We start from the raw sequence: 15448 nt of genomic DNA on the forward strand, positions 1-15448 counted from the left end.
ATTTTGAAGGTCCGACCCAGCCCAAAACACTTTGTGATTCTATGATAAGGCTGTTATAAGGCACCTGCTAGTGGTTAAATCTGGTTCAAATGGCCCTGGTGTGTTCTTTGAGCCCAAGTCGGGAGCATGCTTTATCCTTCATCTTGGATGTTCCCTTTACTTTAGTTTGTGTCTTTATTGTTCTACTCTTTTTTTTTTTCTTTACGAGCTATTGTGTTTTTAATGAGCTGTTAATTCCTTGGGCTAGCTAGCCTCTGGTTATTTGGAAGGATAGGGGAAAGAGGGAGGAGGAGAGGGAAGAATGTCCTGCTTTAGGTTTTTTCCTTGGTAGTATCTGTCTTCATTTAATCTCCAATCCTTTTAGTCTGACTAGAGGTAATGGCTCTTAGCATGCTCTATAAATCATTCTGCAGAAGATCTTGAGTGAGCATTTTATTTAATAAGTATGGAGAAGTGGGCTTTTATCCGTGCAAAAGAGGTGACAAGTTCACTGTAATTTCCACTGGATTACTGTATTTGGAGTAGAAGAAGTAATAGAAGACTCAAAATACTGGCCTTACAGCAAGTTCCAATTGTACTACCTCCTCTTTTACTTGCTACTTGATCCATAGAAGCATCAAAGTTATTTATGTTGAAAAACAGCACTTTGATTTAATAGCGCATAGGTGCTTGGGTGGAATTTAAAGCTCACTTTGAAGAGTTGTGCCAGTCTGAAAACCTGAACATTAAAGCTCTCGAGCTTCAGAAAAAGGTGAATCTGCAGCCACATCAAATTGCTGCAGCTCACCTCCATTTCTAGACTGTGTCAGAGCAAGTCTGAGAGCTTGGATTTCTTGAAGAGGAGAGGAAGTACGGTTCAGCTACAGGGATCTCAAAGAGAAATCTTTATCCAGGCTGCTGGAAACTGGCATCCTGGCTCCTTGTCTACTGTCTGCCTGGGATACCCTCCTTTCTTTCTCCTTTCAGGCTCTGAGCCTAGGCAGGGACTTCACTCTGGCTGCCAGGTCTGACTACAGTGGGAAGACTTTGCATCACCAAAGCTGTGTTCCTCATAAAACAATGAAGCCACTGCAGAGAAAGCACAATGTTGACTTACAGCAATTTAAAATTGATTTGAAATGAATGCTCATCATGTGGATTTTGAATGGCTGTTGAGTGAGGATCACATTGAACCTACTTCATCCCCAAAACAGCAGGAAAAGTGCTACACATCTCAAGAAATGCTTCACTAGTGTACAATTTTGTGAGTCTCAGCCACAGGAAGTCCAAGAAGCAACTAGGCTGTAGCCCTGTTCACACCCAGATTAGTGATGAGAAATAACCAGCTTTATAGGTCAAAGGAAGTGGTTTCTTTCCAACCACAGAATGAACTCTGAAGACATTTTGTCTTTAACAAATGGGACCAGCAACCCTGTGTGTGTACTGAGCACTGCTGAGCTTCAGAGTAAAGTCTGTGAAGAAACGATGCCATGGATGCTTTGGTCATGGTCAGAACACACATCTGCGGTGTGATGTCTCTTCTGTAGGTCATCACAACCGTTTGTTTTCCAGGTTTGGTGTCTCTCTCTGTGGCTTGTGTGGAGAGGTATAAAAGTCCTATCAAGTACAGACCTGTGACTTTTTTCTTGTGAGAAATAACGAGAAAGCAGGTGGCCAAGCAGGCAGTCGTAACAGTGGCTATCCCCCTGACTCCTTGATTTTCAGCCTTGAAAGAATGGAGTAATTTTTCCAGGAGCACTATATAGTAAAAGTCAGGCTGTTCTATGTGTTCCCCTGGCATCCACATCCTCCCTGTAATAACTTACAGGGTTTGAATCAAGACAGGAATTCACAGATATTTTTCTTCTTGAACATTTATCTGCCATGGAGCATTTCAAGAAATAAAATGCCCAATGATGCCTGAAATATTTCTGTGGCACGGGGCACTTCGTCACACCTCACAGACAACCGTATTCACTCTTTTTGTTTGTTTGTTTGTTTGAAGGATGCGTGCTTGTGGTGTCTGTAATTGAACAACTTGCACAATGGCACAACAGTACAGTAAAGGCAGCCGTGGAGAGACTGTGCAACTACATACCTGGTAAGTACCAAGTAATGTGCCATGTTATGCTGGTGCTGCTGTATTTCTCTGTTAATTAAAAATTCTCATGTGAAGTCTGAAAAAACTTTATCCACTTCTCGTGCAGCATCTCAAACATATGTAGCTAGGAGATAGAAAGTTGCTATTTACAGGAAAGTCAGTGGCGTGGCTTTGCTTCGTTTCAGGGACGGGATTTTGTCCCAAAGTTAGAATATATGGGGCTGTATTAAGCCCACACATATCTGAGCACCAACATATGCAGACCCCTTTCCTTTCTTTTTCTCCCCTTTGTCTCTTTGTTAGCTGCTTAAGAATAGACTCACTGTATGCCCGACTACTCATCTTGTTGATAAGGGTCTTCATAGCAACTGTGAAGCTGAAAATGTTTGCAGTGGATATAGGAAGCTGCTATTGCAAAATTTTAAAAATGAGATCAAGTTGACAGATGTGATGTGAGGATTTGGTATGCGCAGAAAAGCTATTGAAATGTAACTGGTGATACAAATTTCAAAAGCAATAGCTATTCCATATGATTATATGTAAGAGTCCCGTTTTTCTGCCCCTTATTTTGTCTGCCCAAAGGAGCTTAGCTGTCCACATGCACACTCCTAAATAGAGAGCAGTTTGAATGCCACAATAGCTTTGTGCCTCACAGACCAATCCTATAACTATTTAAGTAACTAGATCTCACATTCATGATATCTTTTTAACATTATGAATGTAAAAAAGATGGCTTAGGATTCTTCATTAAAAAGTAATTTTTATAGGACTTCACGAATTATATCTCTGAGAAACCATCTTGCTCCATAAACCCTAGTTAGGAGATATGTGTAGAATATTAATTTCCTCCTTTCCAAGTGAGGATTTCCTGATGTGGAATGGGGCAGGGAGCTAATTGCTAGGATTCATTCATTGATAGAATGACGCTTATCTGATTTCTATTCCATAAGTCATATCCTCAGTGTTTTAAATTACAGGCACATAACCACGAAGTTACAATTACAAACACTGATCCTGCTATTAAAATACAATTTTCTTCTTTAAATTATGACATACTAGCTCTGTGTTCACGATTCGCTCAGTGGACCTTGTTCTGCTGACATGTCAAGATATTTCTTTTCAGCTGCCATTCTTTACACATATAAAATCCTATTATCCCTTTAGTTAAATCTATATAATCCAGTTACCTTCTATGAGATGCATGGATACACCCAATAGAAAATAACTGACCCTGAACTTGAAAGGAATGAAAAATCCTATAGATTGTGTGTGAGCTACAGTGTAACCCACTTTATCCTCTCCTGGGGGGTGAACACTGCAGGCCAGCAGGAATTAACAGCTTCTTCTTGCTGCTTGAAACAGTAGAAAAGCTTTGGGTGCTCATGAGGAGCAAACCTACTAAAGCAGGTCATGCATTTCATTTATAGAAGCAATTCATTATTATGTGCATGCCTATAATCGATTGCAAGAATAACAGCAACAAATTAATGGCAGTGGGGTTTTTCCTAGGGCCAAAAAGGGAATAAGAATTCATGTGGTTTTTTTTAAGGACCTCCTATAATTCTGATTAGAAGCCTTCAGTAAAGTTATATGATGTTCAAGAACAAAAGACAGAGAAAAAGATAGTAAAATTTTCAGTACCTGTCAATCCCACTTAATCCCCTAGGCTATGTAGAAAATGGAACCACATCCTCATTTGTATGGAAATATTTGCAATATGTGTGATTCAAGCAATGTGGCCAGTAAAACTATGAAAATAAGACTAGTAATGTCACCAGTGAAGAAGGCTCTTGAGCAGACGCAAAGGCCAGGTCTGGGAGAACATGCAGTATTTACAGTGTTAAGAGATGTTAGCAAGAATATGTGTTTACCTGGATACTGACTGACTGCTTGATGAAATTGAGGTGTCTGATACCTGAAATGTGCTTTGACACCCTTTGCCTTCACCATTGGCTCTGAGTCATGCTCTGCCTCTGTGTTGGCCACTGCTGTGTAAACACCTCAGAGCTCAAGTGCAAATGGCAACAGGATAACAGCATCTTTCTTGCAAATATTTATCCTCTGGCATTCAGCCAGAATCTGTGTTTCTAGGACTATCAAGATATAGAGGAAAACCTTCCAGATTGTTCTTACGTGAGAATAAGGCACTTTAGGGGATCTCTTTTATGCAAAACAGGGCAAAAGCAAGTACACTCTATATTTTCTCTAAATTTTCCAGCATTTAATTTGGTTTAAGCTCTTTTTTTGCCTTAAGAGACTGTGAAGAAAAAGACTCCAGGCCAATTTAGTGTACAAGATAAGATAAAAAGAGTGGGTCCTTTAATTAGGCCTCAGGGCAGGGGAATACACGTGACATGCCCACACCCAGAGCAGTGGTTGTATGATTTTATAATAAGGTCCATTCAATCCCAGATCTGTCCACTCCTGGTTCTGCCCAGTTCTGCCCACTGACACACCCCTTTGGGAATTAGGTCTGGGGATGTTTGGGACCCCTTCTTCCTCATCTTCATCTTCTTCACAGCGTGTATAGTCCTTGGAGCTACTCCAAAGTTCTGGGCTTGAAGGTTGCTGTGTCTGTGTGATATCTTCTGGTCCAGGCCTAGAGTGCTTTTCTACAATTCTACCTTGAAAAGAAGACTAAACACATTAACAGAATTTAGAGGGATTGATATGAAATGCGGTAACAGAGTTGGGTATGTGTAACTATTATGCTACAGGGTAAGGGATATAACACACCTACATTAAAATCTACATTTACTACAAAAGTACTTCTAAAATCTACAAAAGGAAAAAAATCCAAAAAGCTCTGAGGCATCGTTTTCTTGCCCCTGAACGTTCACAGTTATTCATCACTTTTTCTGTCCCTCCCTTCTGACTTACACAGGTTCTTCCTCACAGATTCCTCTCTTCAATGTCCTCTGCTCCTGTGTTTTATCAGAGCTGGACCTTTGTTAACACATGAATGCAGGCTGGCTGGCTCCTAGGGCAGTCCTGTAAACAGTGCCTGTGGCTTTGGTCTGTTTTGCTGGAAGCTAAAGCCTGAATGGCATCTGAATCTTCCAAGAGGACTCTATGTGCTCAACTACAATTTAACATTATTACTATTCTTTTTACCTCTCATCATTTGTTATGCCATGGGCTAGTTACATGTCAAGCTTCCTGTACGCATAAGGAAACCAGCACCTAGAAATCCGTGTGACCAGCAAAACCCTTACATCAGGTCCCCAGACTTGGCGGGCAGCCAAATTCTTTTCTCCTCAGAGCCACCAGTACAGGTTACAGTAGCCAGCTGGCTCTTCCAGGGCCAGAAACATCGTGGAAACCAGCTGGTCTGGGAAAATCACAAGGAGACCATCATCTGTGATGCGTCAGGGAGGTGTTGGGGAAGCCAGCCACCTTTGCCTGCAGGCTACTATAGGGAACCAGGTGCCCCACTGGCAAGCCTCATCAGAGGGTATTCTAATCAGCTGTGATACCAAACTCAGGGTTATTGATGTCTGCAATGTCCTTTTAGGTGAACAAGAATAAAATCTAATTCTAGTCAGGAGACCAATTCTTACTTGCAGATTGCTTCTAAAGAGCCAATAGAGAGGAGTTATGTGACAAAGGAGGTAAAGAAATTAAGCTAGTAACTTGATAGAAATAAAACACCTGTCATGGGATAAGAAATATCAGCTATCATAGTTACAGAAGCTGCTTGCAACACCATATGAGTAGGAGAGTGTTGGGAAAATTATCTCTTTGTTCCCTGGTATGCCTTTCTGGCCCCAGTCCTCCTTTTGCAGTCACAGGTTGCCAGTCAAGGTGCTTGCAGTCCTGGTAGGAGAGCAGCTGTGGGAGAAAGAGCACATCCATGCCCACCAATGGAGTCACTACCACAAGGTTTTGTACCCCCCTCGGAGCAAACCTACCCACCTGGTATGCAGCAGACTCCTGGCCATGTCCAGCTGGTTAAAATTGAATATATAGCCCAGAGCTGGAGGGGAGTGACTCCTTTGGGGGTTGCTATGCCTTTCTTTGGGAAAGATGAGGACACACTGTGCTTTCTTCCCCAAGTCTGTCTGAGTAATGGAGGTCCAAAAGAAAAATGACAGCTCTCAGGAATTTGAGGAGCTGCAAGTTTATTGTCACAGTACTTACATGAACCTGCATCTTTTGACATTTCACAACACTAACCCTACCGAAACGAGGCTGACACCTCCTTTGCATAGTTAACCATCTCTAGCCTGTTCAGGCCAAGAAACAGGAAGTTTTCCTTCATGGGAACTGTCAGACCAGTGCTACCATCATGCCCTTTTTTGATTCAAACCCCAATCTCTCCCACAGTGTCTTTGCTCAGGTGCAGGGACCACCTTTTTTTTAAAACAGTGCCTTAAAGAAATCACTAATGAACTGTCTTATGGAGGGTATGCTTCACCCAGATTAAAGAAAATCAACTAAGCCAGCATCCCAAAAACGAACACATCTGCAGACCATGAAAGAAAACCAAACAAAAAATGTCAAATATTTCTTTGGATACAGTTACTCTTGCACAACTCCTGCTCTACACAAAACCTATTTTCTCAAATCAAGAAGCTCCCAGGCAGTTCTAGCCCAACACCACTCTCTGCTCTTTGATTTACGTATTTGTTTTCTTTCTTCTTGCAAACCTACTGAGCTATTTGTTTAAACTTCTTAGGACATGCTGTGGCATACATTATTTCTTTTGACTTTTCCATGATACCATACTCAGAACATTTAACAAATGCTGACTATCTATTCTAGTCTTTATCATGTGGCTTGCCTAAAGTGAGAGAAGGGTTTTAGGCAAGGTTAAAAATTCGGTGCTACACTGAGGTCATAGAGTCACATGCCTTCCTCTAAAGTAAATCAACATTCACCTTAATGAATTAACTGCTGCTGCATTTTGACTGCTGCAAAACCAGTTCACTATGTTCAACTACTTTAAAAAAATTATGTTTTCTAGAAAAACTGCAAGGTTTCTGTTACTTACTCGCTGAACTTTATGGATCACGCATAGCTGAACTGTAAGTATCACTCTGTGCTCTCAGATTTTTGCTTAGTTTGTTCTTGACACGTACAGATGTGCTGTCAGATTGAAGCGTAGGGATTTCACTCCTGAAATCACATTATTATTATTAAAGCAGAGGTGCTTCAGAGCGATTCTGGTTTGGCATTTGGCACAGATATTCCTGAGTGAATAAACACAGGCTGCCACCAGTAACCATTTTGATATTCCATTTAAATCTCAGATCAGGCCCACCTGATGTAATTACCTTTTGAAATTCAGTTCATTTGGCTGAGGGAGGAATTTGAATAACCTGTGTGTGTGAGACAGATTCTATAGAATCAAGCTGATGTTACTTGGCTCTTGCTTTCCATTCTACCTTTAATCAGACTTTCTAATTATCAGCCCTTACGTGCTCTCGGCCCTGACCTTGATTCACACTCTTGGGAAAGCCTACTATTTAATGTAAGTGATTAAAAAAATAAAATGTAGGTCATTTTATTCGTCTTTGAAAGTTCTTAGTTTAATTAACTGAGCTTTTGCTAGACCTTCCTCCTCCTTAGGGTTTTTATTTTTGTTTTTAAAACTAGTCAAGGGACTGCAAAGTGTTTACAGGACTAAGAAGTGCTATAATCAAACATTTTCATTTAATTCCTGATTAGCCCAGAGATGTATCCCAAAAAGAAAGAAAAAATTCTAGCACTCATGCTTGGTGATTAAAGGTTAAGGATCTTTGAAGGATTTCTCGTTATTTTGTGGAGTTAATGATTGAACATTCATATGTACCAAATTCTGTATGCATTAACCTTTGTCTTTGTCAGACTTATGATTGATTTAAAAACTAGAACAGTCACAATATATGTGATTCAGGTGCTGCGTATAAAGCATGGTGTTTTTTCATAGTCCTGGGATCCAATTTTAAATGCTGAGTAGGATGTCATGGCAGAAAATCATTAGAGCCCAACACTGTACTGAGCAGTGATTATGGGCCACAGTGAAGTGAGCTGAGATTATTGTGTAGTGTTGGGGAGATCTGGCTTCCCATGGAAATAGCTTCTACTTTCAAGCACCCAGAAGAACATAATAGTCTTTGTTTATGCACCATTTCCTCCAGCATAGCCAGGGAAATGAATGCTGATGTGGTTTGCCATTCCTTGAAGCTGTGTAAACAGGATCCAGGACAACCGCTTTGTCATCTCTATCCTCCTCCAAAGGTGAGTTGGTTTGCCACTTTTTTTAAAACTACTGATTGTGGAACATCTTTTAAGCTGGAACTGAACAGTTCAGAGGCTTCCACTGCACGTGCATTGTCTAGGAAATAAACTTCAACATTTTGAGCGTGAACACTTTTAGAATGAAAAGTACATAACACGCATTAGTGGTGTGGACTATCCTCAACAGAATTGTTGTAGCATGAGAGTCACAGGGCCAAATTCTCTTGTACCAGTCTGGATCAGAGAAGAAGAGTAGAGAAAATAAAATATCTCTTTCTCTGGACTTCATTGTTAAGCAGTAAAATAACCCCAAACCAGAAATTCAGCTGAGGTTCATATATACCACTGCATTACCACGGCATGACAAGTGATCCCCACACTGCCTGATCTGCAGTGACAGCCTGTGTAGGCACAAGTTACCTGCTGCAAATGCAGGGCTATTAGACTTGGAGTAGTCTGCAGTGCAAGAGGTTTAAGCTAATGCGCATAATCTTTTGCCTCAGGCTGAAAACATATTTAATTACCACCACTTCTTTGATGTACAGTTACTTGCTACGACACTTGCATGTCCTTGATTGCATGTCCTAGACCTTTTACACTCGTACACATACATATCTGCATAGGTGTCTAAACATATACTGTTTGGTTTGGGATTCTTTTGTTTGTGGGGTTCTTTTCTTCCCAGTTATCGTGCATGTCCAGTCACACTAAAACCTGCAAGTGATGGTGGTTGTTTGGCAGTGTTGAAAAGCAAGACACTCACTTAGGTACCTATTTTTGTAAATCTTTTCCCTGCGTCTGGATGGAGAAAGGCATGTTTGATTCCTAAAGGTTTGTTTGTTTGATGTTTCACACAGGGTCTAATCCAACAGTCATTGAAATCAGTCAGTGTCTTTTTATGGGCTTCGATGAGCTGTGATTCCTCTCCATGATGGGTTTAGTTCTGGCAATATTAAGATCTGGAGAAACATTTGCCTTCCAAGAATGGCAGTAACATTTGTTTTATAGCACGTGTGCATCCCATATGATTACTATGCTCCATGATATGCCAACATAGAGATATATGGGTGTTCAACCAGGCAGGGGTAAAAGAAGACTGGAAACAGCAGAGGGTCCACACTCACTCGACTCAAACAGGATGTTACCCAAATTTCATCAGATAGATTCTATGAGAAATCTCGCATCTTGAGCTGAATGTCAGAAGTGCAAGGTGCCTCTTGAAGTGAAAGATGCAGACAATGAACCACACTTTAAGAGAGGGATGGAGTCTCCATGGCCACACAGAGAGCCAGGCTAACAAGTCTGGAGAGAGGGGCTGTTTAAATCAAGGTGACTTCTGTGAAGAAGTTATAACACCTGTCTTGCAATTCTTTGTCAATCAACCAGAAGGGAAAGGATCTTTGGTTAGCTCTTACCCATCTCTCAGAGCAAGTGTAGCACTGAGGTGTTGACTCCTTCCAGCGACAGCTTCAGTGAGTGCACTTTCTGCAAGGAAAACCACTGAACATGTTGGGTTTCTGGTTGGTTTTTTAAAACAAAATTTAGACTCTTGTTTGCGTGGCCTGGAGAATATCCTTCAAGTGAGTGGCTCATGCAAACCCTCTCCCCTTCCAAGTGGTAGTTAGATCCCTTTCTGTCAAGGTGTATTTGTTTCTCATCAGGGAATAAGGGAATGGTGCCAACAAAACCAATTTTTTTACACTGACTGTGCCCTTTTTTTTTTTTTGGCTCTCCTGGTGCCCTGAGACAGCATGAGGAGATGGGAGGAGAAGAGCAGTGCTTCAAGTTCATGCTCAAGTGGTTGATAAATTGCCCACAGTAACTGTGACAAGACAGACTGAGTAAAGATGAATTTTGGGTGAAAAAAATTAATATACAATCAGAGAGACAGATGCATAAAATACAGTTTACCTCACATTTCCTTCCGTCATTTGTAATTTGATTGATCACTTCAGTTTTATGAGCCTGTAAATGTTGGTGCAGTCCCCTGCCGAGTGTTTGAACAAGACTTTAATACTAATGACTGTTCTGTTCAACTCTATTGATTTTCAGGTACTTTGCTTGTTCATTTAGGCTTTTGGATGCCCATTTTCCCAGAATTAGTATCATATTTGTACTGGCAAAGGGAATAAAATAAATAGTTACCTGTCCTCGTAAGGCAGTATAATTTTCAGGTTTTAATTGCCTTTAAGGTGGAAAATATCAATGTGTAGCTGATTTTTCAGTCAGTACTTTATTTTTTTCTGCTTCTGTGGTGTTGTTTTAGTGACATTCTGTGTCTTGAGGAAGGAAGGGCCTCTGCTTCAGTGGCTCTGCAAACTACTTACTGGAGATATTACAGGCCATGTAAATGATACGTGCATCATACTATATACTTCCCTGGTGTCTGACAAATTAGCCCAAATTAATTTTTTTTTTTGCCAAGCTGCCTGAAGCCATTAGCACTCTGTGATTATTCTAGGAGACTTTGCTGTAATTATAAATAAAAAATATTGCTCCGTTCACACAGAGCTCAGTGCTCTCAGCGCAGAGCTGGAGGAGGAGAGCATCCAACCGGGGCAAAGGCAGCTCTGTTGCGGTGTCCCCCTGGGGTCTTGGGCAAGGTGGGCTGCTCTGCTGGTGGGCAGTTTCAGGACCAGACCCCTGATGTTGGTGGGGAAAAACGGAAGAAGCTTTTGTGGCTCCTGGATCACCAGTGTGGCTGTGTGATCAGATGTCACTTGTACCGGGGTCCTGTGAGCCCCTTCTTGCCTCCAGTGGCTCATAGAGGGTCAGGGATGGAAGTGCAGGTAGTTTTGCATGCATAGGCTTTCCCACTGCATGTTTCTTGCCCAGTGAGAGGTTCTCCTCTACCCTTAAGTAGGAGGGTGGCAACACTGGGGACTCTTTCAAGTAAAGAGACAAACAAACAGGGCAGATCAAAAGTGTAGGTTTAGTAAAGGTAGCCGAATACTAGACAGTATCTAAAGCTGCTTTAATGTGTTTTAAGTTACGTCTGTAATATGTCTTGTGGTTTAAGCCACATCAACAGCAGATATTCTAATATGGGCTGCAGGATCATTCCAAAATGCTGACAGTGGTACAGGCATCCAAGACAGGTGGTTTAGGTTGACTGGATAATGTTTTAGCCAAAAATATTTATCTGCTCATATGGTGGAAGACTCTCTGCACTAGGTCATGTAATACAGTGGTGTTCCTCTAGTGAGCAAAAAGGCCTGAAATAGGGTGAAGGGTTTTAGGCACTGCCTACCAAGTTTTCCTTCTGGCCCTGGGAGCAAACAGGTTTGCAGGAGATTACTCTCAGCTTGTCTCTAGATTGCTTTAAGCTGGCTGGCCTGTTCAGTTAAATGGCAATACTTTAATTGATTTTGTTGGGACCAGAATAATGGCTGGACTTCAGCACTGTAGTCCTGCTCTGGCAATTTCTAAAGCAATATGTGTTGGAAAGAGCTTGTACTCTTCTTTCTGCCTTTCAGGGTCCCTTTTCTGCTGCCCATCACTTTTCTGCTCCAGATTATAAGAGACCTTGTGGCTGCAGATTTTGCAATTTTCTGCAATAGGATTTTGGCAGAAGTCATCTTACATCAGCAGTAGTACACGTATTTATGTTATTATTATTTTATCTTAAAAAAATAACCATCAATTCCACAAGCACTCATGCTGGTTCATGTGCCCTCTATCAGGTCTTTGACTGACTTTGCAAAAGGCAAAAGCCCCCTCATGGACATGACTGTGGCCAGCATGCTCTTTGACAAAGTAGGAGCCAACCAGTTCTGGGTCGAAAAAGGAAACCCCTTGGGGTGTAATAAAATAAAAATACTCCTGCTGTTTTCTTTCATTCCTCTCTGTCAGTAAAAATGTGAGTTGCCTCCTGGGAGGTGAGGCAGAACCAAACTCCAGGGTGGGAGTGCTTCTGCATTCTTGATAAGAGCAGGCTACCAGTCAAAGGTAGATCTCGTGACTGGGTCCTGTTTCCTTTTTTTGAGACCATAGGCAGTAAAACAAGCATCTGGGAGGCATGCTAGGTCCTGTGGAGCAAAATGTCCTCCTTTTAGCCTTTCTTTTTGGAAATGGGTAAAATCCACTGAAATGTGAGTTGTTTCTCCTGCAGTCAGAACTGAGCTCTGAAGAAACTGCCAATAGACAAATGATAGCAGAAGGCACAATTTGAGCACTAATTCCTATTCTTTCACTTGTTTCTCAGCACTTCCTCTGCTCCTCTTAGCTAGCATAAAATAAAATAAAATAAAATAAAATAAAATAAAATAAAATAAAATAAAATAAAATAAAATTAACCCTACCCCAATTGTAAAACCAAACAACCCAAAAAAGCCAAATCACACAACCCCAACTTTCCACCAAATAATCCAAAGGAAATAGGGTAGCATAAGAATTGCAGGGTGCTGCATGTCGTTGCATCACGCTGATGTAGAAGCTGCCACAGGCAGGACCCTTGAAAACAGGTCTCAGGTGACTCACGGGCACAGAGGCATTTGGCATGGGAGGATGGCAGACAAAAACGTGAGGACAAGAAAGCATTGCTTTTGAACAAATCCCACTTTTGTCACTGCCATTTAACACTGACAAGTTTTGCAGATTTCTCATATCTCGGTACTCTTCGTAAAAGGATGATGAAATGAGTTAGAAGGGAAACTTGGAGTGTTTTGTAAATAACCACTCTCCTGGGAAAGAGCTGGCTAATGAGGGTGATAAATGAGAGACAATTAGATTTGGTTCATGCATTTGCTTATGACAAGAAATACATCTGTTTGCCAAAAAAAATCATCACTGGGAATGCGTGGTCTCTGTGGAAAGCATTGAAAGAAGGCAGTGAATGAAAGTCCCAGTGCCCCCCCGCCCTCATCCCTGTCCATGGTGTGGGTATGTTGGGGTGGCAGGGCTGCACCAGTTTGGGCAGGTGGTGCTGGCTTCTCCCCAGGACTGCAGCATACCCTCTGCGCTGCAGCTACAGCTTTGCCATCAGCTGCTGGAGCCTAGGGAGCCCCCTCACTGGGGGTGTTCTCATGCCATGGGAAAGAGAGGAGGCTCCTTGCTAACCAAGATGCAGCAAGAGAGGCTGTATGGGTTGTATGGCCTTCAGTGGCAGGCTTGACCCGCTGGTGTCAGCCAGGGATTACAAGTGACCCATGAAACCAGGAGTGTTTCCTCCAGGGTGGGTGTATCAGCTGCCAGTCTTCCATAGCCCAACCTGGAGTCTTGGCTGAAGTAACTTGTGAAGTGAGAGAAGGTCTCATACTTAGCACGTCAGAGAGACAATTTTCTACATGCAAGGTCAATTCAGCCTTTCCTCCCTTGTTTTCTGCTTTCTGACTGCAATATTTCTGTAGCTGTCTGAAGCATGCATTTCTCATGTGCTGCTGCTGTGAGCAAGCAAGGTCTCTCCCACCCTGACCGGCAGAGAGGGAGTGATAAATCCTACCTCTCTGGAAATATTCCATCTATTATACTCAATTTTAAGCCATTTTCCTCATCTGCCTCTCAAGTTATTTTATTGCAGAAATGACAGCAGCTGGTATTGTGCAACGTAACTATGGCAAATGTAAGATGCATAATTGGTTTTAGGGAGAGCAGTTGTTGCCCAGGGGGAAGAAACTAGAAAACAATGGCTCAGTCCTAGTGTCCCTCATCTATTTGTGACATACCCTGATTTTTATAAGACTATAGACAGCATGAATTAAACATACATTAACTACATATATTAAAGTGACACGTATATCAAACCCCAGTAACTTAGAAGTCTGTGTTCCTTGCTGCTTATGCTTATTCTTCTGTATCCCTTGGACTGTTCACTATAAATTTTTGACTCCTGAATATCATGGTTAATTAATTTGCTTTGATCACTGCCTAAATCAATTATAATGACATGTTAAATTTTATCCCCAGTAAAAAAATGTTGATAATGATTACTTTAAATGCAAATATATTCTGCTGTTATATTCCTAGCTGGCATGCCCACTGTTCAGTAAGGTGCCATCACTCGAGGGATATTTTCTTTTTTTCCAAATGCTTTAGTATTACCACGTGGTGAAGCATACTTTTTGCCCCCGTGTTGAGTTCCTGTAGCTCTATCCAGAGAAACATAAACCTGGTTGGTGTTAGACTGGTAGTTATGTCCTTAGGCTGGGCTGTAGGAGGGACTGATGGCAGGTCATTGTTAGACAGAACAGTTCATCCTCACTAACAATTTTGAGCAGACACTAAGTGCTAACATGTTTGTTATACTCTGGATTTGCCTTTCTGATTTGAAACACTGTCACAAGTAATTTATTTTTATCTCCTTTTTTTTATTCTAGGGTGTTTTTTTTACCAATTCTCAAATCCTATATAACATAAGTAGTTATTCCTTCAGAAAGAGAGAAAATAGGCTGTGTTTTCAGCCTTCTTCACTCCGAATGCTAAAGGGAAGGACAGAGGCCATGACAAATATGACTGTTTTCAAAGGTGGTCTAATAAATGCAGGACAGCATATAGGAGTTGTCATCACTGATATACAAGAATATTGTCCTAAACTGAAAATGGAGCAGCAGAGGGGAGCACACTGGTGTTACCCTGACCCTCTCAGACTCCTGTGACTGTCTTTTCTCTTTTTTTTTCCCTAAATTAAAGTTGTGAGATCTTCCTTTCTTACGGGAAGACGTGGCTGAATTTAGAAAGTATTGTTCATCAGAGCTGTTAAACTGTTGTTAAATATTTTTGACTGCATGAGCATATCTGGGGCATCTCCCCACCTCCATGACTGGGAAGAGTCCTTGTGGCAGAAGAACCAGTATGGCCTTCTGTGCTGTGATGCAAGACAAACTTCTTAAGGCTAGAGTCAACACTTAGCTGCATGGTGCAGAAACAGCCTGCCCTTGCTTCCTCCTCATGGCTCAACATTTAGCCAGGCAGGACCCACGGCAGTGGATTGGCAGGCTGCAAAAATGTATTGGTTGAGGTTTTTGCAACGGCAGAGCCTCAAGCAAGGCTTTGAGAGCAGGACCATGGCAGTGTTGGGCAGCTCCCGGCCGTGGCAAGTGGCCATCAGTGTGCATTTGGCCACAGCCTTGCAGCACCACACACGGCACATCTGTCCTCCTGCTGCCAGCAGTGCTGGACCCTGGCTGTCACCCACACTCATAGATGGTG

General features: G+C 41.8%; 1 protein-coding gene across 1 annotated transcript in view; it reads left to right on the forward strand.

Annotated features, from left to right (window-relative positions):
- Positions 1-15448, forward strand: part of AOAH (acyloxyacyl hydrolase) — an 84083-nt gene that overhangs the window by 12461 nt on the left and 56174 nt on the right. Inside the window, exons 3-5 of the mRNA XM_018075724.2 lie at positions 1985-2080; positions 7047-7107; positions 8203-8302. Coding sequence (XP_017931213.1) covers positions 1985-2080; positions 7047-7107; positions 8203-8302 — 257 coding nt within the window. The remainder of the gene's footprint in view (positions 1-1984; positions 2081-7046; positions 7108-8202; positions 8303-15448) is intronic.

Source organism: Manacus vitellinus, unplaced genomic scaffold, assembly GCF_001715985.3.
Source record: "Manacus vitellinus isolate BGI_N305 unplaced genomic scaffold, ASM171598v3 scaffold_3_pilon, whole genome shotgun sequence".
Taxonomy (NCBI): Eukaryota; Metazoa; Chordata; class Aves; order Passeriformes; family Pipridae; genus Manacus; species Manacus vitellinus.